The 25430-nt window shown below is 40.2% G+C and overlaps 1 protein-coding gene across 3 annotated transcripts in view; it reads right to left on the bottom strand.

The window, feature by feature from the left end:
- Window positions 1-1650: 1650 nt before the first annotated feature.
- Window positions 1651-25430, bottom strand: part of LOC132404670 (sodium-dependent phosphate transport protein 2B-like) — a 140246-nt gene continuing 116466 nt past the window's right edge. Inside the window, exons 1-13 of one of the 3 annotated variants that reach the window (XM_059988998.1) lie at window positions 18980-19068; window positions 18531-18621; window positions 18316-18435; window positions 18091-18219; window positions 17271-17414; window positions 17054-17165; window positions 16011-16206; window positions 10205-10300; window positions 7065-7185; window positions 6493-6660; window positions 5408-5524; window positions 5175-5299; window positions 1660-3815 (exon numbers count right to left, since the gene is read on the bottom strand). In XM_059988998.1, the coding sequence (XP_059844981.1) occupies window positions 3246-3815; window positions 5175-5299; window positions 5408-5524; window positions 6493-6660; window positions 7065-7185; window positions 10205-10300; window positions 16011-16206; window positions 17054-17165; window positions 17271-17414; window positions 18091-18219; window positions 18316-18435; window positions 18531-18615 (1983 nt within the window). In that variant the 5' untranslated portion in view covers window positions 18616-18621; window positions 18980-19068 and the 3' untranslated portion in view covers window positions 1660-3245. Of the gene's footprint in view, window positions 3816-3924; window positions 4856-5174; window positions 5300-5407; window positions 5525-6492; window positions 6661-7064; window positions 7186-10204; window positions 10301-16010; window positions 16207-17053; window positions 17166-17270; window positions 17415-18090; window positions 18220-18315; window positions 18436-18530; window positions 18622-18979; window positions 19069-25430 lie in introns of those variants that run through there. The other 2 variants (XM_059988997.1, XM_059988999.1) reach the window with 2 other exon arrangements.

Here is a 25430-nt window from a genome sequence, read left to right as displayed (position 1 = left end):
ACATGCAATGCGGTTGTGAAAAGGCAGAGGCATATCATGAAAAGCGGTATCAGATTCCTAGTGAAAGAGATCGCTACATCTTGCTTTAAGAAAGGACTTGCCCCTCCACCACAGACACCCATCTGAATCTACAAATCCACCAAGCAAATGATTTGCAGGGAGGAACCTAATTCTGAGCTGTGTTTCCTGTGCTTACTGGTCTTCTGTAATGATCCGCCATGAATGAGTATGTAATACCTTCAGTAACTGAGCTCGGAAAGACTATCGATTCCTTGCAGGTAAGAAAGCACCTGGAAAGAGCTTAGAAATTGTCATCTGTATTCTTAACTAAATAGCCCGTCCCTCTTACAAATATCCTGTTGTATTAGAATATGTGTGAGCATAGAGACTGCTACAGCTACCAAGGCATCACACTCCTTAGAGACACTGGAAAGATCCAAGTCAGAATCACTTTAAAGAATGCTTCTGAAGAACTAAACAAGTGCATACGGAATCAAAACAAGACTTTAGAATGCAGAGATTCATAGTAGGCAGCATCTTCTCCCTTCACCAAATCTGAGAAGAGTTTAGAGAAAACAAAATACCACTCATCTTGCTTTTTTTGGATCTCACTACAGCATTTCTGATCATGAGAAAAAAGGTTTCCACCATATGTTGGAGAAAACTGGCTACACATCACCCCAATGTTCACCCACCCACTTCCTCAAAGCTCCTCACTCATCTATTCCTTTCATGCCTAGCATCGTGCAGGTTAATGACTTAATTTATGACAGAATAAGCCTTACTTAGCCATCAATGGGTTCAAAGCTTCACTGTTGCATATCCAAAGATCATGCAGACTTTAAGATGTCAATCAGTCACTGAGTTATTTGTGTAGACTAATAAATACATTGAGAAAAAAATTAATTGGAATTCTAAAAACTTTTTAAAATGCACCTTTTTGCATCCTGGACCTATGAGAACCTGGTAAAAGATTCGAACCTCTGAGTGATCAGAGGATTGGGTCAGCACGATAGCATAGTGGTTAGATTTACACTAATGACCTGGGTTCAGTTCCATCACTATCTGTAAGGAGTTTGTACAATCTCCCTGTGACTGTGTGGGTTTCCTCCGGATGCTCCAGTTTCCTCCCACGTTCCAAAGATGTATGAGTTAGATCAGTTATTTGGTCACGTGGTTGTAATTGGGTGGTGCCTTCTCATTGTGTTACAAGAGCCTATTACCATGCTGTATCTCTTAATAAAAAATAAGTAATTCTGGCAAATATGTAGTTTGTTACTATGATGCACCTGTAGCCACCACTTGAGAGTGGTGCAACTGAATCAAACGGCTGAGCTTAGAAAAAACATCCCTGCCCACAAATCTCCTCAGCAAAGCCTTCACCCCTGTAGCTCCTCCACAAGGCTCTCAGCTTTAATCTGCATCTTTGGGTGCAAGAATATAGGGGTATTTTGGTAAGTTTCTTCCCCATAGCCCTACACCCGTCATTGAAATCCTCAGAAATGAAGGGTCCAAAGACAGATTGCTAAATGTAAATGCTGGGGAATCTGAGGACATCCGGTAACAAAGTACAGCCAGCGTAGCTCAGTCAGTAAATCCGTGTGGAGGACTGAAAATATACTGGTGCTTACACAGAGAAATGGTGGCATTTCCACAAGTGAAAGCAAGTTGATAAAAAAAATCACAAGAACAATTTATTTTGGTAATGTACTTAATGTATATTTTAAATCACACATTAGATGCTGTTTAAAATCTACAATACAATAAAAAAGTAACAAAATACACACAAATGTCCATTATTCAAACTAACATGTTAGTGCACGTTTATGAAACTACTCATTCAATACATAAATTATATATCTTTTTAATAAAAAACAATAAAAGAATATTTATAAGCCTCTTTAATGTCTCCTGACAAATTTACAGTTTAGGGGAGTCCATTTTTTAAACATTATTTCACTTTCTCACTGCCAGTTTTGCTACCACCACACTTTCCTTGGCTGTCAGATAGGAATGATCCTACCTGTCACTGCTTGGCCCAGAGATGGATTATTCCACAGACCTGCATTTATCTCTGTTGAAGAAATCTTGAAATTCAGTTGGTAGCAATATTTCCTGGCCAAGGTTGGAAATACAACTGTGAAATCCAGCTGGGAATGTTGCATTCTGCCAAAAGGTTCATGCTGCCTTGTTTGAATGCCCCTTACTCATCACCGCTTCAAAATATTTAGGAAGTGACATATTAGTTATATTTTGATTCAACTTTGTAGCTTCCGGTACCATATTGAATCCCCAAAAGTGAAATCACTAGTTGGACATGTGATGGAAGAGTTTCAAACTGGTAACTATTTTTTCATTGCCTTGATCTAATTCAACTTGTCAAAACTTGTAAGTGAATAAAACAATTCATTGAGAACTCCACAAGCAAGAATGATTATTATAGCACCATCCAACAGATTGATGTACCATAAATAATTTGAACTTGACCTTCAGTAATTTATATCTGGAACCCCAGTCTTGAGACTGGATGAATCAGTGGGCAGAAATCCACCTGGGTTACTAGTGTGTCTGCCTCTCGTTCTACTCAACCACTACACATTCGCTTCCACTGAAGCAAACAAAACCAAATGTGCCAAAATTGGGCAGAACTGGTGACATTTACAATGAGAGATAAAAATACAGTTTTACCTCAGTAGCATTTGAACACTGACATGAGTGCTCACTGTTCGTTAACAACTATTTCTTTCAATCAGTTGAGAAATATTGAAGGTTCTGCATCCCCCCCACCCCCCATCCCTTACCTTTTGGAACTTGTATTTAATCCAGATAAGTGTATTTTGAAATTATTTTCCACAAATGGGAGAGAATTCTTTGGCACCATGAAATTACAAATCTCCTGCTAAATACAAGTCAACAAGGAAACACAGAAAAACTGTCAACATTTCTGTCAATGCTTTTCAAGTAGCACCTGGGGTAAAGAAGTTGTACCTTTTTAAAGCTACACATTGAATTTAGAACACCAGTTTACACATTTGTTCATATATGCTATAATGAAGGTTTGCTCTTAGGGCAATGATTGAATACAAGACAATATGAATTGGTGAAAGAATCACTTCAACCAGAAATATTGTTAATAGCACTAACTATTCAGAATACCCGAAGTGACAGGAACTCATACTGGATAAACCTTTTAAAAAATGCACCACTTTGCAAAGGCACATTTAAGTGATCCAGTGGTTCAGTTGCTACATAACTGTTGAATTAACTTTTGTTTCATTTTCTACAGGTAAGGATGTCTTAATCTCTTGTTTCTCATTCTCTAAATTTACTGAGTTTTCATGAACTTCAAAAGATTTGGTTTGCTTTTCAATTCCGTCAAGGCTTTCCTCATCATTCTTACAGCATCTAAACTTACCACAACACCGAATAGAACAATGTCTCATAACACGCTGTATAATTCTGTCCCATGGTGTCAAGGAATGCAGCCAGATTGGTAGAAAGTCCCACGTTTGTAACACCTTTGGCAGGTATCTTGGGCATTTAGTTTGCATAATATTGATAATAATTACAATGATTGTAAACACCACAACAGGAACACCGACTCCAGTCAGAACCTGCCAACCAGCAACTGACAGTCCAAATATAATCAGAGGGAGCAGCAGGAAGCACAGAATCAAATAGACAACTGCAAACCACCTGAATCTGGAGGTATATACTCCCAGTGCTTTGGCTAGACGGATGGGCAGGCGCATGAATGGTATAGGATACCAAATGATGATTCCAGAGATATTAAAAAAGAAATGACACAAAGCAATCTATAAAGATAAAAAAGATTTAAAATACAGTCAAAATCTATTTTTCAACATTAAAAAAACTATAATTGAATATTTGGTATATACTTTTATTAATGTTAGAGCTGTTAATGATTAGGTGCATTTGAATAAACACAAGAGATTATGTAGATGCTGGAAACCCACAGCAGCTCACACAAAATGCTAGGGGAACTCAGCAGGTCAGGCAGCATCTATGGAAATTTAATTTAAAAGCAACAAGGATGGCTTCCTTGAAGAAGCTATTTTATCAATTCCACTTCTACCTTCTTGGTCTTATCACAAAGTTGCAAATTTAAATTTCTCCTGCTCGAGTAATTTGTAAGTCTTTAATGAGTCTGCTTCCACCACCATTTCAAAAAGTCCCAATCACAACAACCAGCTACATGAGACAAAGATAATCATTTTTCCCAAGTACTTTGGCAACAAATCTCAAATGTGGTTATCAACTCTCCTGACAAACCATTATCCTCTAAATTTCAATCAAATCCATTGATAATTTAGCTAATTTTGGATAAGTGGCCTCTGGGTCTGCTGCAGTTAACTTTGGCAACTCAGGGATGGGGAAATTACACACAACTGTTCTGATAGATCACTCTTCAACGAATCAATCTGAGTAAAACAAGAAGTTAACATAAAATTTATAAAATTAAGAGAGGCAACATTCCATGGTCAAAATATCCAATATGAGACAACATGCACTTATGGTGAGGAGAGAGTTCAAAAGTTCAAAGGAGATGTGCAGAGCAAATTTTAAAAATATGAGAGAAGTTGGTGGGTACCTGGAATGTGCTGCTGGGGTTGGTGGTGGACATAGGTATGATAAGGGCAATTAAGAGGCTCATATATCGGCATGTGGATATGCAGAAAGGACAGAGACTATGTGAGGCAAAAGGGCTTAGTTTAATTAGGTATCATTAACTTAATCAGTTTGGTACAACTTCATGGACTGAAGCACCTGTTCCTGTGTTGTCCTGTTCCAATGTTGTATGTTAAATTCTGGGCAAGCGAAGGATTGACAATCCCTGACAAAAACACACAGATCTCAGAGTCATAACAACTGGCTACATGAAACAAAAGCAAACTCCCCCCCCCCCAAGTACTTTTGCAACATTGATAAACCATATTCATTTATGAAGAAATAAACACTTGAACAAAAGATTGGATTTAATCTAGAATTGTTGATTGTTGTTAGTTGCCATATTTGGAAAAGATGTTTAAGTGAAGTTTGTGTTCTCTGATTATTAATTCAGTCCCATGGAATGCCATCCTAAAGACTAAGAGACTAAGAGACAGTATGTAAAATAACATGTACTAAAATTGGCTGGTCTGTCCATAGCTCACCTGTAAAGAGTTAGCTAATGTTTCTCCCGGACTGGCAAGAGCTGCTATAATAGCAGTTGTAGTGGTACCAATATTGGAACCCAGTGTAAGAGGATAGAATCGCTCAATACTAATCACACCAATTCCTGTCAGGAGGATAAAAACAAAAATTATAGTCAAAACACAATAAGTTAAAATATTTTAATTACTACTTCTCTATTTTACCAAAAATAACATTTTCCTCCTAAACTTACCAACTAATGGAGTAAGAGCAGAGGTAAAAATAGAACTGCTTTGAACAACAAAGGTCATTCCTGCGCCAACAGCAATGGCTATATATCCCATTACCCAGCCAAATGGATATCTGAAATCTGCAAAAAAGATTAGAGTTTAAATGAATGTGTTCTTTTTGCCTATCATATAAACTACTGAAAAGTAACTAGTATATCATTCTTTGAGAATATTGCATGCATTTTGGATATTGACATGTACATTGAATTTTACTAAGAATATTCAAATAACTAAATGTAAGATTTGCAAGATAACGATTAAATTACATCAGCGTAAAATAGGTGTAACCTTCCACTGCATTGAAATTGTCCTTGCTCTTAATGTGTACAGTTTTGTAAAAAATCATTTATTAATATTAAAATTATATTTTTACAAGTCATGCATTGGGCTGAACTTTCCTATTTATTACATAATTTCTTAGAACAGGTTTTTAAAAAATATATTTGTATTTTATAAAAATGAATCAACATATCCAAAATTTGTATGGAAGTATTATAATACCCAAGCATCTCTGGTTAACTTGTACTGCATCAAAATAAAATCACCAGAACAATTAAGATAGCTTTCAAACAATTTGCTTTAACAGTAATTTAAAGTTATTTTTTGTCCTGTAAAAATATGCAAAGATTTCACTCCTTTAATCTGATTGATTTCACTAACTAAAGCCACTCATAATTTTTAACTTGCAGGAACTCACTCCAGCATGCTGTTCCCAAACTGAAAGGTTGAAAATTGCCATAAAATCAAATGGAATTTTATATAAATTTGTATTTTGAAATATATTTTGATATTCAGAAAAATAACAATGTCTTCGTTTACAAATACCCAGAATACCCAGTAATGTTTAATGTTGAACATTGCCTAAAAACCAGTAAAATAAACAATTATTTGTAAAATATAACCAATTATTAATAATTTCAGCCATGCTAGAACTAGAAAACCACTAAGTGAAGGAAGCAAAATGTAATCCTAAACGACACAGCATGGAAGTGAAGAAAGGTAGAAAAATATCAATTTATCTCATGTTCCAACTTTTTGTTCCATTTACCTGTATTAATAACTTTTTTGATAACTGTAGCAACCTGTCCTTTTAACATGGAATTGAGAAGCTTGACAATAAGTATTAAGCAGCTGCACAGGATTAACAGAGAGCCTGCAAGAAGGATCAGACCAACTCCTAAATCCGAAATGGTTGTATTCACAAATAGATGGTGGCCTAAAATTTAAAAAGTAAACCAGAAACAATGTATTAATTAATTGTCATATTAATATTCTGAAATGCTTCTAAATGTCTCTAAGTTAAGGATTAATACTTTATAACAGAGTATACTTTGAAACCACGTTTGTATTTCCTAAATAACGCATGTGGGTGGATAGAATTTTTCATTTACAGTGAATGAAATAAAAAAAGCTACAAGGTGATTAATTGCTTAAGAATTGACAAGCTGGAAATCTACCCAGAGCTATAGGAGTTTTTAAAGAGTGTCTTGAAGTAGTTTAATCTATTCATATCTAATCCAGTAACCTATACTCTACCAAATGTTTATTTACACAGACTTTATTGAAGCCTCTTCATTTTGAAACTGCCAATGTGCATTAGGTTTATTAAATTATACTTACATTTTTCAATATTTATTTTTTCTGATATATTTTTCACAGTCCAGATTTTATTGCCATCACTCCAGCAAAATTCAACTGATGTGCAATTGAGATCACTGGGGACAGTCACATTTTTTTCAACCTATGAGCAAGAGACATTCAGTAATCATTTCAGTAGTAAGTAACCTCTTTCTCTAAGCTAACGCTGTCAGCAGCTCAACTCAACTACATCAGCAGTGCCTAATTCTGCTTAACTATCAAGTTTTGCAAGATACTTTGTTCTGTATCCCATCATAAACCTGATACTTATTGCCAATTTTCCACAAGAACAATCTTTTACTTTCTTTGTGCTTTATCATTCCTTTATAGCCAACAATAGTTTCTGTTTCTTAAGTGTTTTGCTCAGATTTTCACTGTGGGTATATCATTTCCTTATGTACTTCCCCGCTCACAGCTCATAACCTGTACTTCTTTTTCCATCAGCTGCTTTCTTTTGACACTTTTGACCATTCTTAATCATCACTACTTCAGAACTTTTGTTAGTTACCTGATATTTTTAATACTGGAAGGATGATTATCCTTGTGGGAGAGTCTAGGGCCTGAGGTCATCTCCTCAGGATCCATTTAAGACTGAAATAAGGATGAATTTCTTCTGTTGAAGGTTAATGAGCTTTTGAGTAAGCACACTGTGGAGGATAAATCCTTAAATTTATTCAGAACTAGGATAGATTGGGAATCAACAGCTTTAGAGTCAAAGGCAAGAAAGTGAACCTGAGATAAGTTGGATCAGTCATGATCATATTGAAGGTTGGAACAGACCCCAGGAGCATATTAATATACTCCTGGTCCTATTTTTATAACCTTAACAGTCTACACTAACTTATATCTTTAGCTGCTTTTATTGTGTTCCAAACATTAGCTTGAACTTATATAAAAAATCAAAAAGAGCTATCTCCATCCTATGGCATAAGACCATTTTCCTGGAAGAATATTTTACCCAAAAAAAAAATCAGAGAAAGAGGCTTGACTCAAAATTCCTCTCCTGGACCAATCAAATGTGACAGTGGAAAAACGTAAATGGAACCAGAGGAGATAGGAGAGATACTGAATGAATCCTTTGCTTCAGTATTCACTACAGGCAACTGTAGGGATGACTTACAGTGGATTGAAAAGCTTGAGCATGTAGATATTAAGAAAGAGGATGTGCTGGAACTTTTGGATAGCATCAAGTTGGTAAGTCTCCAATACTGGACAGGATGTACCCCAGGCTACTGTGGGAGGCAAGGAAGGAGATTGCTGAGCCTCTGGCAATGATCTTTGCATCATGAATGGGGATGGGAGAGGTTCCCGAGGATTGTAGGGTTGCAGATATTGTTCCCTTATTCAAGTGTAGAGATAGCCCAGGAAATTATAGACCAGTGAGTCTTACTTCAGTAGTTGGGAAGCTGATGGAGAAGATCCTGAGAGGCAGGATTTATGAACATTTGGAGAGGCATAATATGATTAGGAATAGTCAGCATGGCTTTGTCAAAGGCAGGTCGTGCCTTACGAGCCTGATTGAATTCTTTGTGGATGTGACTAAACATTTTGATGAAGGCAGAGCAGTAGATGTAGTGTATATGGATTTCAGCAAGGCATTTGATCAGGTACCCCATGCAAGGCTTATTGAGAAAGAAAGAAGGCATGGGATCCAAGGGACCTTGCTTTGTGGATCCAGAACTGGCTTGCTCACAGAAAGTGAAGTATGGTTGTAGGCGGGTCATACCCTGCATGGAGGCCGGTGACCAGTTGTGTGCCTTAGGGATCTGTTCTGGGATCCCTTCTCTTCATGATTTTTATAAATGACCTGGATGAGGAAGTGGAGGGATGGGTTAGTAAATTTGCTGATGACACAAAGGTTGGGGGTGTTGTGGATAATGTGGAGGGCTGTCAGAGGTTACAGTGGGACATTGATAGGATGCAAAACTGGGCTGAGAAATGGCAGATGAAGTTCAACCCAGATAAGTATGAGTTGGTTCATTTTGGTATGTCAAATATGGCGGCAAAATGTAGTATTAATTGTAAGACTCTTGGCAGTTTGGAGGATCAGAGGGATCTTGGAGTCTGAGTCCATGGGACAGTCAAAGTTGCTGTGCAGGTTGAGTCTATGGTTAAAAAGGAATACAGTGCATTGGCCTTCATCAACCGTGAGATTTTAGCTTAAGAGCCGAGGGGTAATGTTACAACTATATAGGACCCTGGACAGTCCCTATTTGGAGCACTGTGCTCAGTTCTGGTCACCTCACTGTAAGAAGGAAGTGGAAACCATAGGAAGGGTGCAGAGGAGATTTACAAGGATGTTGCCTGGATTAGGGACCATGCCTTATGAGAATAGGTTGAGTGAACTTGGCCTTTTCTCCTTAGAGCAGTGGAGGATGAGAAGTGACCAGATAGAGGTGTATAAGATGATGAGAGATCATGTGTGTAGTCAGAGGCTTTTTCCCAGGGCTGAAATGGCAATCACAAGAAGGCACAGTTTTAAGGTGCTTATAAATAGGTACAGAGGAGATGTCAGGGTTAAGTCTTTTTTATGCAGAGAGTGGTGAGTGCATGGAATAGGCTGCCATGGAGGCTGATACAATAGGGTCTTTTAAGAGACTCCTGGATAGGTACATGGAGGTTAGAAAAATAGAGGGTGAGGGGTAACCCTAAGCAATTTCTAAAGTAAGTACATGTTTGACACAGCACTGTGGGCTAAAAGGACTGTATTGTGCTGTAGGTTTGCTATGTTTCTATGTTTTACACAGAGATTCCACTAATTCTGGGCCAAGTTAACAATAATGAAAACTTTTAAGCAATTCACACAGAAAGGACTGACAAAGGGTCTCGGCCCGAAACGTCGACTGTACTTCTTCCTATAGATGCTGCCTGGCCTGCTGTGTTCCACCAGCTTTTTGTGAGATTGCTTGAATTTCCAGCATCTGCAGATTTCCTCGTGTTTGAGTTTGAAAACTTTTAAACTTATAATTTGTACCTCTTCTCTATTACTCAATAATGTTGTACATTTTTTTGCAAAAATGCTTATACAAGCTGTCACTGTACCAAGCGGATAATACTTGTAAATCACAGTTGGTTACTCATTGTATTATGCACGAGATTAACTATATTTCATGTTCACTTGCCAGCTTAGTTGTGGTCTTGCACCATTCTTTGATGAGACTTTTGTTTGCCGCTTCTGGATTTCCCGTTGCTATATCACTTATTACAGATTTGTCCAGCTGAAATGACATAATGACTTTATAACTTAGAGGAATCAAAAAGTACCCAGACATTGATTTTTGTTTGCCACTGAATATGGAATTAATGACTTTAAAGAAAAAAATATACTTGAGGGACAGGGCTCTGGGCTGCTCATCTGCAGATTTCCTTGCGTATTCTTGCAGTTTTTTTTTAATACAGGTGGAATGCTTGTGAAGGTAGTTAAGAGTTATATTTATTGGTCTAGGACAGGAGTCAGATAGGTTAGGGATATGAAGTTTGGTCCCATTATTCACTATTAAAGTGATTGAGCTTTGACTGAGATCCGACAGGTTTGCGCTGACTTTTACCAATATCAGCATTTGTTTCCAGTTCCTATTTTGTAAAACTGAATTTAAAATACCACGAGCAATTTGACCTTCTGTTCCCAAAATCACCACCTGTTTCTTTTGGGTGTAAAGATGATTCAGATTGAGGTTAGAGATGGAATTGGTTGCACATCAGCTCTGGTAGGGTTTGCAGGCCATTACTTTACAAAGTGACACCTAACATAATGAAGTATTGTAATGCTTCACACCCAGATGAGCTCAATGCCTTTTATGCACACATAAAAAGGAGAATAAAATTACACCTGTGCGAATCCCTGTAGCATCTCATGACCCTGTGATCACTGTTTTGCAGACTGACGTCAGAGCATTTTTCAAGAGGGTGAACCCTCATAAGGCATGAGGCCCTGATGGGGTACTTAGTGGAGCTCTGAAATCACGCACTAACCAACTAGCAGAAGTGTTGAAGGACATCTTAAACCTCTCACTGCCATGGGCGAAGGTTCTCACCTGGGTCAAAAGGGTGACAATCATACCAGTCCCCAAGAAGAGCAGGGTAAGCTGTCCCAGTTGCACTCAAATCTACTGTGACGTAATGCTTTGAGAGGTTGGTCATGACTAGAATCAACTCATTGCCTGAATAAGGGCCTGAATCTGCTGCTTATTGCCCCAATAAGTTTACAGTGGATACAAACTCACTGGTTCTTCACTCGACTTGGATCACCAAAACTACAGCAATATCTACGTCAGGCTGCTGTTTACTGATTACAGTTCAACGTTCCACTCAGTTCTCATCAACAAGCTCCAAAACCTGGGTTTCTGTACCTCCCTCTGTGACTGGATCCTTGATATCTTCACTGGGAGATCAAAAATAACATCTCCTTGCTGACTATCAACTCTGGCGCAGCTCAAGGATATGTACTTAGCCCATTGCTCTACTCTCTCTACACCTACAATTGTGTGGCTAAGCACAACTCAAATGCCATCTATAAATTTGGCGACAACACAATTATAGTTAGCAGAATTTAGGATGTTGAAGAGGAGGCATACAGAAGTGATTTAGAACAACTGGTTGAATGTTGTCACAGCAACAACCTTGCACTCAACATTAGTAAGACCAAGGAATTGATTGTGGACTTCAGGAAGGGAATGCACATCAGTCCTCAATGAGAAATCCCAAGTGGAAAGGGTGAGCAGTTTTAAGTTCCTGGGTGTCAGCATCTCTGAGGATCTATCCTGGGCCCAACATATTTTGCAATTGCAAAGAAGGCGTGACAGGAACTATATTTCATTAGGAGCTTGGCAAGAATTGGTATGTCACCAAAGAACTCGCTAACTCTTACAAATGCACTGTGGAAAAGGCTCTAACTGGTAACATCACCATCCAGTGTGGAGAAGCCACTGCATAGGAGCAGAAGAAATCTCTGCCAGCTCCATCATGGGCATTATCCTCCACAGCATCCAGTACACCTTCAGAAGGTGATGCCTCAAAAAAAGCAGGATCCATCATTAAGGACTCCCATCATCCAGGATATGTCCCCCTCTCATTACCACCATCAAGGAGGAGATACCGGAGCCTGAGGACATGCAGTCAATATTTCAGGAACAGCTTCTTCCCCTCCACCATCAGATTTCTGAATGAACAATGAACTCACAAACACTACCTTTGTATTTGTCCCTCTCATTTTGCACTACTTATTTAATTTTCTTTTTTATATATACCTTTTATTGTAATTTATAGTTTTTATTACTATATTTTGCAATATTCTGCTGCCGCAAAACAACAAATTTCATGACAGATGCCAGTGATATTAAACCTGATTCTGATTCTGGAGAAGTGAAAAAAGAAACTGCAATTTCCTCATTAATCATTAACACAGGTGTACCTCAGGGCTTATTGCCTAGACCCTGCTGTTCTCTCCCTATATCTATGACAGTAAATCTAAGTATAGCTCCAATGCCATCTACAAATTCACTGATGACACCGCTGTTGATGGCAGAATCATAGATAGTGACAAGGAGGCTTGCAATAGTGATATAGGTCAGCTGATTGAGCGGTGTTGTTACAACAACCTTGCATTCAACGTCAACTAAACCAAGGAACTGCTTGTGGACTTTAGGAAGGGGAAGTCAGGTGAATGCCCTCCTTGAGAGATCTTTGATAGAAAGAATGAGCAGCTTCAAATTCCTGGCTGTCAACATCTTGGAGGACCTATCCTGGACCCAGCATATAGATGCAACCAAGAATAAGGCATGCATTAGTCTCTACTTTCTCAGTGATTTGTCATACCATCAAAAACTCTAACAAACCTCTACCGCTATACAATGGAAACCATTCTGAGAGGTTACATCAAAGCCTGGTATGGAAACACCAAAGCACAGGGACAAATGGGTACAAAGTAGTGGACTCTGCCAGTTCCATCATGGTTATGCCTCCTCCCTCCAAGATGAAGAGGTGATGTCTCAGGAAGGCAACATCCATCATTAAGTGTCACTATCATGTGGACCATGCCCTTTTCTCAATGCTGCCAAAGGTCAGGTGGTACAGGAGCCTGAAGACCCAAACATAAGGTTCAACAACAGCTTCTTCCTCATTGCTGTCAGGATCTTTTACTGACCTGGCTGGAACACTGTAACACTTCCTCTTCTTTTTATATTTCTTTACTTTCTCTCAACTTACATTAATGTTGTTAAGTTTATTTTGTTTATTTCATTGTGTAAACTATGAATAATTTATATTAGTTTAAGTTGATATTATAAAGTGCTTGTGTTTATAAAGTAAAGTGCTGCTACTGTGGAAAGCTAATTTCCATGGCATTTATAGCACAGGTAGGTATACCCATTACTATAAACAACAGGACCTTTGGCAAACAATATTCAACATGGAGCTACATGAAAAAATACAAGGTGAGATGGCCCAAGGTTTAGCATTGGTTTTGAGGTATGCCTAATGGGAGAAGTGTACATTATGAAAAGAGAAGCTTTGGGACTGTTTAAAAAATAACTATTACAACTACTATATCAAACTCTTCACCATAAACTCCACAGAATTCTTTCAAAATGCAGACAAGTGATAAAGAAGTAAAACTATTTTTTAAAAATAAGACAGCACTCCACAGTTCACAGTGAAAGTTAACACTCCCAGCTTTCTGCCTGCTGTATGGACAATTGTAATAGCAGCAGTGAATTGATTGTGATTGGAAACATACCAACAATGCTGAAAAATGCATGCTGCTTAAAAGATATAATGAAATTCTGGAAGAACAAAGCCCAAATGTGCAACAAATGGTGTTTTTTTTCTTCCAGGGTGCAACACAGAAGGAAACTATTTGCCCTATTATGTCCGTGCCAAAAGAATGATTCCATCAGTCCCATTATCTAAACCCCTCCTTCTTTCCTTCAGACCGGCTACTTATCCTTTCTCATATGCTCACCCATTTCCCTTCGATTCCTTTTGCCATTTTCCTACAGTAAGGGGTAAAATACAGTATGTTTTTGGGATATGGGAAGAAACCCATCTCGTAACTGAAAGGATGTGCAAACTCTGTGTAATAGTACCCAGCTCAGTGGAGCTGTGGGACAGCACTAACTGCTTGCATTCAAACTGCTGGTTCACAACTCCAGGGAGCTGGCACCGACCTTGCCTTTCCTGTGTTTGCTGCATCGTATGTTACTATGTGAATTTTCTGCTGTTTATTTCCCACATCGCAAAGATGTGGTGATAATTGGCTTCTATGAATTACTCCTTAGTGTAAATAAGTGGCATCAGGGAACAAAGAGGAATCGATGAAGATGCAAGAGAGAGAAAGTTGTAGGGCTACAGGGAATGAAGGAGGTGAGGTATAGGGACTGATGTGATTTTTTGTCTCAGAGTGGACATGGACCAGTCAGTTAAATGGCTCCTTTTTGTGTAAAGGTAATAATTCCTGGCTTTCTTCCAAAGTATGTAAGATGTGTAACTATCCTGACTATTTGAAATAGAATTCAGAGTTAGTAGCTTAGAAAGGAGGCTGGAAATATGTTTACTAAGATCACAAATGCAGAAATATTCTTCATTTACCTCCAAAATATATAGTACTGTGGCGACCCACTTCCTAGCGCACTCGAACTGGCTCACAAATAGCCAGCGTGCCAGCATAAAGGCCAGTCCCAAAAGGGTGCCACATCTGCTTGACCAACAAAGGGAAAAGCTCGCGCAGGACTGTGAATACGTGCCTCCTACAGCATCCATGCCCAGGGAGGGCGGGATCAGGGAGGCTTTAAAGCGAGGCCGCGAAGTTCGAATAAAATCTTCTTTAACTGCAGTTTACCGACTCCGTGTCGTTATTTTAGCACTGCGTGTAGCACACCGCTACAGTACACATTTTCTTTCACTGGGTTAAATACACAGCCACCTCTATTCCTCCTTAAATAAATAAGGCACTTCTCATAGAACTACCTTTTGATATGTGTACTTTTACCGCATTCTCACTGTTCTTTTGGGCCATCAACTTAATGAGCACAGTGCTATGTGGGAGATCAAAAAGTGTCCCTTCTGTTTTTACTGATTACACATCTTTCAAATGGTAAGTACTGAGTATCACCAATCCAGCTCTGTAAATTAACCATATAGATGTATTAATAAAAGATCAGTTTAAAGTCTTATCCAAAAATGGTATTAACATCTACAAAAGCCCCTCTCAGTAATGCACTGCAAAGTCTGCCCAATAAAATGCCCAAGGCCCTACAACAGAGCTGGAAACTATGGACTTTAAAGTTGTATGCTACCACTGACCCTTGGAGTGATCTTAATTACCTTAACGGTAGAAGGAATTAAAATTCAAGCCTGATATCTTACTACAAGTTATTGTTGGCTCTCATTAATATGCATGATTAGATTCACTTAGACAATAACTATCTTACAACTGCTGAGTGAACTTTGGTTGGAGCACACGTATATGTAGAAGTAGCAATAATAAGGTTTTAGATGAGCCAATATTTATGAGGTATCCACCCATTAACAACAATAGATTGTTACAATAAGATGATAAAGGTAGATTTGTACTGGGATCCTGGAGTTTGGTGAGGTTCAGGGGGAAGGGGAAAGGAGGTCTGGATGCAGTCTGCAGAGAAGTTGAAAGTCAACTAAATGATGTGTAAACTTTTCTCAACCAAAGCTTTGGTTCAAGCTGTCTCGAATATCAGCAGCATCCACGCTATCTCTCGACATTTGTGGGCAGGACAACAGCTACAGAATTGGTATCCAGCGCTTCATTCTTTGTTCCACCACAAAGTGCTGAAAAGTTCAATCAGGCTAAGAGATAGTCAACACTTTGTCCCCATTATACCTGCTAGGCATGCTGCATGGAAGGTGGGAAAGGACAGCCCTGTCATATTGATTAGTGTTTCAATACTAATAGCCTACCTGTACAATAAGCTTTGTGAGAACATCAGTAATAACTTTTAACAGATCTGGGGCATCTTCACCATTCTTGATATCAAATGACTTGACGACAACACCAGTGAGATGGTATAGATAGCCAGAAGCTGCTTCGATTGGCAGCAGGACTAGCACTGAGAGCCAATTAAAGAAATCATGTACAGTTGCACCTGCAAAGGCCCTGGGAAGAAAGTTAACATAGTTAGCACATCCATAATCTTAATTGTGCACACAAGTTTCATGATCATACTATGATCTATCAGCCACATCCTTTTGGTAAGCCCTGACAAAAGCAGCTTACAAATTTAGATAAATTTGCATAAGATGCAATTAAAATTCCCATGTCAGCTCTACTCCATCACCTCACTGTCCTTTTCCAAAAACCTATACGAAAATAAACATAAATCTGCTTCCAATAGATTTTCAGGCAGTATTCTCTGGATCATAGCATCATGCAATTTTCCCACAAGTTACTTGCAGTCTTCTTATCAAGTATCTTAAACGCTGTCCCCCAGTTACCAATCCTACCAAGGGAAACAGTTCCTCACTATTTTATTCATTGAAACCATTTATGGCTTGAACCACCACCATCATGTCTTTGCTGAAAGGAGAACTCCAACTTCTCCGCCTAAGTTATTTCATCCTTGGTTTCATCCTGGTAATTCTCCACTGCACTACAGATCAGTATTTAGCAACCTTTTCAGCTTGTCCAGCCACAGTCCAAAGCTCATGTATACCTCAGGCCTCCTCTACAAATAAGCCATTTAGTTTCTACTTTTTCGTCTCCTTTTTTCAAAATAATCACTTACATTTCTCTATGTAAATTTCATCTCCTCATTTTTACTGGTCTGTTGATGCATTTAAAAATCACCGTAACTTTCCTTTCTGCCCCGGCATAAAACAAAATAAACATAACACCCATAGTCGACTGCCTGAGGTAACAGAACTTATATTTTTCTCCTAATAACTTTTGCTCAGTCAATGTTGGCCTGGATTTAAAAGGAAGAGTTCGAGTGAGGATCAGCTACCTTCTGAATTCAGTTCGATCACCAGACTGCATTAAGGCCACAATGGTGTTAGTCACTGAGGTACCAATGTTGGTTCCCATTATCACTGGGATGGCTGATTGCACTCCTAACACTGAAATTAAAGAAAAGTAAATAGGGTAAATGAGAGAAAGGAGTCACTGCGGTACCTCCTAGAACTCCAGACTGATATGGTGGATTTAGAACATTGTGTACTTACAGCCTGAGGACACCATACTGACTACTATAGAAGAGGAGGTGCTCGAGCTTTGAACTAGGACCGTGACCAAGATACCAATCACCAAGCCAGCGACAGGGTTGGCCAGGACCACATTATCTTTGAAAATATCTCCAGCCGCTTTACCTGGGGAACAGCGAACATTAAGGGACTTTAAGCAAAAAAGAATGCAGCATGTTCTCCAAACATTGGCCTCCCTTCACACACCTTCCCAAATGCATTAGAGAAAATTAACCTTTCAGCATCGTTTGAACAAGTCACCAATGCCCCGTTTGCACTGAGATCGCAAAATCGGGGTGGCGGACAGTTTCCTTCCTATCCTGCAAAGCAAACGACGTTGCTCCCCGCCTTGACCAAGCCATTTTCACCCTCCCTCAAGGCTCCATTGATGGCCAAACATGTACAGAGCCCCTAAGAATCTCAAATAATCTGCTAGAGGCGCTCACGCGTGATGCCGGAGGAATCGGTCGGATTCGAGACTATCCACGGAGGGACATGGTTACTCAATGTTACGGGTCCAGCCTCTTCATCAGGACGGTGGACCCAAAAATTCGACTGTCAATTTAGCCCCACAGATGCTGCCTGACCCGCCGAATTTCTCACAGGGGTTCCCAACCTTTCTTTAGACCAAGGACCAATACCATTAAGCAAAGGGTCCGCGGACCGCTGGTTGGGAACCCCTGCATCCAGCACCTTGAATGTTGCCCCAGCTTCCAACAACTGCAACCTTTTCTGTATCCTGCTGGAGTCCATTGTTCCAAATTCCAGCATCTGCCAGCCTTTGTGACCCCATAACTCTCACCTCCTACGAGCTGGAAAGCCGAGCTGAGGACGTCCAGCGAACAGACGAAGAGGTAGAGAAATCCAATAAGTGAGAGGATTTTCAACACCACGATCAGTACTCGAAACACCCTCTTCTTGGTGCTGAGTTCTGCCAACAAGAATTATTATTTAAAGGGGTTGACCACTCAGGGAAGAAGGGCGCGAAGCTGGAGGTGTCTGCGCATTGGAGTAAAGGGGAAGGTACCTGACCACTTGGTGCCGGTATCTTCGAGCTGAGGGAGTGCCCAGAGATCCTCGGGCTCATTCTCCACCAGGGCGATGGTGGAAAAACTGGGAAGCAACACCGGTCCGTTGGTGATGGTCCCTGAAAGAACAATTGTTGAAGAGAGTGAAATCGACCAGGAGCGGTGTCAGCCAGAAGGCTGGAGCGCGGGCATTGCTGACGGAGACACAACTCACCGTTCGTTCTCGGCTTGGAGTCATCGCCGTGGTCGGAGGTTCCTGAACTGCTCTGCGAGCCCTCCACTTCAGTCCGTGGGGCCATAGTCGCCTGCAAGGAGCAGTATTCAAAGGTTTAGTTTGTTTCAGGACAGACCAACTGGAAGTTGGCGTGAGCCAGATTTTCCCTTCCGTTCCTGCATTTTTTTTATCAGCTAAATATCCCGACCAGAGTTGGCGTGGAGGTACATAGCTTTCGTGAACATTGAATACATTGTTTGGAAATAACACACTTATTAAAAAAAACAAGAACAGTGAACGACAAAAACGGAAGAAAATTAAACACACTTTAATATGTTAAATAACAAAACAAACTTTTAAAAACAACTTTAAACAATAAAGTTTATTTACAATCAACCAATAAATAATAGATGATTCACTGCCGTGTGCTGTTTAAATCGTCTGCTCACCTATTCCAGCAGGTGGCAATTTAAAGTAAATCTGTCAATGTTGATTACGAGAGATTTACTTCGCATTTCCAGCACCGTTTATATACAAAATACGAGGGAGCGAACTGAATGACGAAGAATCACGTGATGTACTCCCTTACCGATCCTTTATAATATTTAACCTAACCCCTGCAAACTATGAAGTATAGCAACTATATTGCTTTACAGATAGCGCTAGATCAGCTAACGCTTAAATTCCTCAAGCTCTTCATGATAACTATAACTTATTAATATTGATTTATTCTTAGTTTCACAACCAGATAAATGATTTGCCCACCTGTTGGACGTCAATCCAAAGTTAAAACTTTCGTAGGTTATCAGTGCTTTAACTATAGAACGGCAGAGAGTTATGGAACAAAGGTGATTTGTTCACGTTCTGTCCACGATTGCCTAAAAGAGATAACCTCACTTTCCATCCCTCATGATCCCTGTCAATTATCATACAGCAAGTTCTCATCCAAGTTCTTTTCAAGTGCTCCACTTTTCTGCCTCCAGCAACCTTTCTTGCAGTGAGTTCCAGACCCACAACATTCTCCAAATGAAAAAAATTTAAAGGACCTGCTCTCCTATCCTTGTTTCAATTAATCTATCTCCCTTACTTATTGAGCTGTCTACCAATATACACTGCGGGTATCAGATCCGATCAGTCTTCCAGACAGTGAATCCACTGAAGGAACCTGCCACAGGTGGTGGCCCTGACTGTGTTCTTAGACCTGCACAGTTCAGCTGGTGGGGGTATTTGTATACCTTTTTAGCCTCTGCCAGATTCAATCCCACTGGATTTAAGAAGACGACTATCATCTCTGTACCTAAGAAAAACAAAGTAATGTGCCTTAATAACTACCATCCAGTGGCTCTGACATCCATCATTATGAAGTGCCTCGAGAGGCTGGTAATAGCACACATCAGCTCCAGCCTCGCTGCCCAACTCAAACACTGCCATTTGCCTCCCTCTAAAAGAGGTCCACAGAGTACATCATCTCACTGGCCCTACCCTCATCTCTGGAGCATCTGGACAGTAAAGTCACCTTGGTTAGACTATTGATTATTTACTACAGCTCCAGCTACAATAATATAATTTCAAACAAACTCATCTCTGAACCCCTGGACTTGGGACTGAACAATATAACTGGATCCTTGACTTCCAGACCAACAACCTGCAACCAGTAAGGACAGGCAGCAACTCCTTCACCACAATTATCCTCGACATTGGTGCCCCACAAAGCTGCATCCTCACCCCCTACTCTACTTCCTGTACACTCATGAATGTGTGGCTGGATTCTGCTCTACCACCATCTACAAATTTGCTTGTGACACCAATGTATTGACCTAAATCTCAAATAATGTTAAGTTGGAATACAGGAAGGAGAGAACCTAGTGGCATGATGTCATGACAACATTTCCCCCAATTTCAACAAAACAAAAAAGCTGGTCATTGACTTCAGAGTGGTGGTGCACACATTCCGATTTATATCAAAGGTGCAGAGGTCAAGAGTGATTAAAGTTATGAGTTCCTAGTTCATCACCAATATCCTGTCCTGGTCCACCAACATATGCCATGACCAAGAAAGCTCACCAGTGCCTCTACTACTGCAGGAGGTTAAAGGTATTGGTGTGTCCCCTTTGGCCTTCACCAATTTTTATTTATGTATCACAGAAAGCATCTTGTCAGGATACATCTCAGCTTTGTAAGGAAAATGCTCAACCTATGACCATAATAAACTGTAGAGAATCGTGGACACAGCTCAGCACATCACGGAAACCAGCCTTTTCTCCATGGACTCTACATTTCTTGCAGCCTCGGTAAGACTCCACTGTTTGTTCTCTCTTCTTTCCCTTCCCATTTTGCAGAAGATCAAAGCACAAATGTATCACCAGGCTCAAGGACAGCTTTGATGTTAACTCTGTGAACAAGCTGCCAGAAGAAGCATTTGAGGAAGGTACAATTATAACTTTTAATGGACAGTTAGACAGGTATGTGGATTGGAAAGGTTTAGAAGGCCAAATGATGACAAATGGGACTGGATGAGATATCTAGGACCACACAGGCCAGTTGGGCTGAAGGGCTGTATCACTCTATGTACTGCACGTTCATCCTAACTTGGCTTCTTACAATGTTAAAATATTGATTTAAGTCACTCTTTAGAAGGCTTTGTTCCAAAGTACCAATCCCATCCCAACTAATCTCAGTCCAGCCTTAATAATATGATTGTAAATCTCATCAGTGGACTCTCTCATGTTATTATATCCTTCCTGTAATCTGATAGCCACAATTTTAAGAAGTGCTGTAGTGTTAGCTACACTGATAATTTGTACAGTTCCGGTATGACTTCCTTAATGATTTTGCTAGCCTTGCAAATAAAATAAATATCCTTTGTGCTTTCTTAATCACTTGAAGCCCTGCCACCTTCAAGTACATGGAGTTCAAGCTTGTTCTCGTCTTCTTCATTTCTGTTCCCTATGATTTGTTATGTCTTTTCTCAAGTGCATTACTTCACGCTTGTTGGAATGAATTGCACTTGCTGCTAGGCTTCTCCAATGACACCATTCCGCAGTCTACAGCATTCTTGTCCATGGTAAACTATAGAGCAATTTACTTTTGTCTGAACTGCAACATTCTTAAACATGGCTCCTACCAATTATGTCCAAATCATTAACATACACAAAATGCAAGGAGCATTCCAGTCACAAAAACACCTTTTAACCATTACTCCTTGTCCCAACCTATAAGCTACTTGTGATCTAAATTGAGACTTTTTCCTTGAATCATATGGGCATGAGCTTTTCTGATCAATTTGCTCTGTGGGAGATTTACAACAGCCTTGCTGAAGTCCCTGTAGACTCCTGGCATGACCCAGTTAATCCAATTAGTCAGACATAAACCTCCCTTGATTAATCTGTGAGACTTCCATTGGTCGGGGTTGACCATGAATGTTGTGAATGAGCTATCTACATAGTTGATATGAAAGCTAGTATGGAAGCCATGGCAGTATGATATGGGGTGCATGCTGTTGCCCATGTTGCAGGCTCCTTGTCTCCATGCTGAATTCAAAGGAATGGAAGACTGATGCAATTTGGCACCAGCAACATCACAGGAGTTGTCAGTCAACTTTGAACTCAGTGTAGGGCTGCCTTAGAGTCTCCAGCTCCAGACTTTTCTTTGGGGTTTAATCCTGAATCAGCGTAGATGCTGCACTTCTTCAAAGAAACTTGACAGAACTCATACTAGCATGTCTGGTTTCGGAGTCAGGTGCAAGGCATGCAAATGACATGCCCAGCTCAAAGTAGCTGCCTGGGAGTAATTAGGGCCTCATTGCTGAGGTTGTCACCCTGGCAGAGAATGCTGACATTGGTTTACTTGTCCTTCCTTCCACTGGAGGATTTTGCAGTAGCAGCATTGGTGGTATTGTTCCGATGCCCTGTAAGTTCTGCTGTGTGTGGTCTAGGTCCCAGAAGCAATTAATGCTATATATTTATATATTTTCTTTACTGTAATTTTGTAATTCACAGTTTTTGATATATATAAAATAGCTAAATTAAATAAGAAGTGCAAAAATAGAAATAAAAATAAGTAGAGCTAGTGTTCATAGGTTCAAGGTCCATTCAGAAATCAGATGGCAGAGGGGAAGAAGCTGTTCCTGAATCATTGAGTGTGTGCCTATATGCTTCTGAGAACAAGTCATAACCTGGGTGATGGGGGACCTTAATGATGGATGCCGCCTTTTTGAGGCATTGCTCCTTGAAGTCCTGGATACTACAAAGGCCAATGCTCATGATGGATCTGACTAAATTTACAAATCTCTGCAGCTTACTTGAATCCTGTACAGTAGCCCCCCAGCTCCTATACCAGATGATGATGCAGCCAATTACAAAGGTCTCCATAGTACATCAGTAGAAATTTGCGACTGTTTTGGTGACATAACAAATCTCCTCAAGCTCCTAATGAAATATAGCCACTGTCATGCTTTCTTCTAGTTGTGATATGTTGAGACCAGGTTAGCTCCTCAGAGATATTGATACCCAGGAACCCGAAATTGCTCACTCTTTCCACTTCTGATCCCTAAATGAGGACTGGTGTGTGTTCCCTTGTCTTACCCTTTCTGAAGTCCACAATCAGTTCTTTGGTCCTATTGATGCTGAATGCAAGGTGACACAATGTTACACTCAGGTGGGAGGCACTATGGAACACTCTCCTAAAATTCGCAAGTCCACAGAAATTTGCCTTCATTTATTGTCTGCTTCACATTGGCATGCAACCCGGTGCTAATCATGGAACACATTTCACTGAAGATAAGTGTCAAACAAAGCTAGGTCATTGCCTAACTCTTTTCTCAATCTTTCCTACTGCAGTGTCAGACCTTACTTTCAACAAAATTCCATAAGACCTTAAGACATAAGAGCACATTTGGCTCAACGTGTCTGCTCCGGCATTGCATCATGGTTGATTTACCATCCCTCTCTACCCCCATTCTCCTGCCTTCTCCCTGTAACTCTTGACACCCATTTACATTTTAGTCTTCTTGAAATGAATGCTGACCGTGCATTTGCCTTCCATACCACCAACTCAACCTGCATCCTGCACAAGCATTTTCAAGTCCCTTTGCACCTCTGATTTCTGTTTTCTCCCTGTTTATTAAATAGTCTATACCTTATTTTTTCTAACAAAGTGCATGACTTTCCGACACTGTATACTATCTGCTACTTCTTTATCCATTCTCCTAATCCATTTAAGACCTTCTCCAGACTCTCTGCTTCTTCAACACCACCTGTCCCTCCATATATCTTTGTATCATCCTTCCGCAAACTTGGCCACAAAGCCATCAATTTCATCATGCAGATCATTGACATTCTTCTTCTTATCGTGTCCACGGACAGTCTATACATGGCCCAACCAGAACTGGACACATTTTTGCGCCTTGTTGTTGAATTCGGCAAGATCTGCAACAGTACAGGGTTCATCTAGCGATGGGCATTGCAGGAGATGTTGCATAGTTTGTGGCTCAGTTCCACATTCACAAGTTGTCAGGCCGGTTGTATATCTCCATTTGTTTAGTGACACCTTTGAACAACCTACACCAGTCCTAAGTCTGTTAAGGCGCTTCCAGGTTGCCCAGTTGCAATTAGCTCCTGGGGGAAGGCTTTCATCTGGTGGGATTTCCATCGTTGGGGGTTGTTTGAGACTGGCGAGCTGGTCTTTCCACAAGGTGATGTGGGCTTCAGATGGGGTTGATTGTAATGGAACAACACTGTTCATGAAGCTCTTCCTTGGCTTTAGGCGGCTGGGTGTGGGTGTATGACCATGTAGAGGGTGCTTCTCATCTGATGTTTGACGGAGTCATTTTTTCTTGCTGGCTACCATTCTTATATCGGGGGAGCAATACCCGCCAGGATATATAGGCTGTTGGTGTTTGTTGGTTTTAAACAACCTGTGATAAGTTGGCAGCTTGTATTCAGAACAGCATCCATCTTCTTAGCATGAGCAGATCTTTCCCATGCAGGGCAGGCGTATTCAGCAGTGGAATAGCAAGGAGCAAGTGCACTGGCTCACAATGTTTTCAAGCTTGCTTCCCATTTTGTGTTAGTGAGCTTATTCAGGATGTTGTTTTGTGTGCTCACTTTTGCCTTTGTCTTATTGATGTGGTTCTTGAAAGAGGCATCTGTCAAGGGTGGCTCCTAAGTAGATAGAGTGCTCGCAATGCATCAGTGTGGCTCCACACCAGGTCACTTTAAGCTGTCGTTTGGCTTCACGGTTCCTGAGGTGGAATGCACAAACTTGTGTCTTTGATGGGTTTACGTGGAGGTGGTTTTCTTCCTAGTAGGATGAGTCCCTCCAAGGCCTCAGAAAGTGTTTTCTCCACGGTGTTAAAATCAGTGCTTTGGGCATTAATGCATAAGTCATCAGCATATATAAAACGGCATGTGACATCATCTATAGGTTGGTCATCCGTGTAGATGTTGTACAGCAGCAGTACAAGCACACTTCACTGAGGAAGGCCATTCTTCTGAAAATGCCACCTGCTGTGCTTCCCACCTAGTTCAACATAGAACCGGCGATTCTGAAGCAGGCTTTCTAACAGCTCTGTTAAGTGAATATCTTTTGTCATCTCTAGGATCTTGGACAGGAGATGTCTATGGTTCACTGTATCGTAAGCTGCTGACAAGTCTACAAAAACAGCAGCTGTTACCATCCCTTGCTCAAAACCATCTTCGATATATTGTTTGAGGTTGAGCAGTTGTCTTGTTGTTGATTTGCTGGGGCGGAAACCTGCTTGCTCTGGAATGATCTTCTCATCTACAGTTGGTGCTATCCTATTGAGTATCAGGAGTTCGAACAGCTTATTGATGTGGCAAAGCAGTGAGATTGGCTGAAAACTCTTAGGATCTGAGGGAATTTTTCCAGGCTTTAATAGTG

Source organism: Hypanus sabinus, chromosome 14 (assembly GCF_030144855.1).
Source record: "Hypanus sabinus isolate sHypSab1 chromosome 14, sHypSab1.hap1, whole genome shotgun sequence".
In the NCBI taxonomy this organism is placed as follows: Eukaryota; Metazoa; Chordata; class Chondrichthyes; order Myliobatiformes; family Dasyatidae; genus Hypanus; species Hypanus sabinus.
The sequence above is the reverse complement of the archived record's forward strand: the minus strand, read 5'-3'. Positions and strand labels throughout refer to the sequence as shown.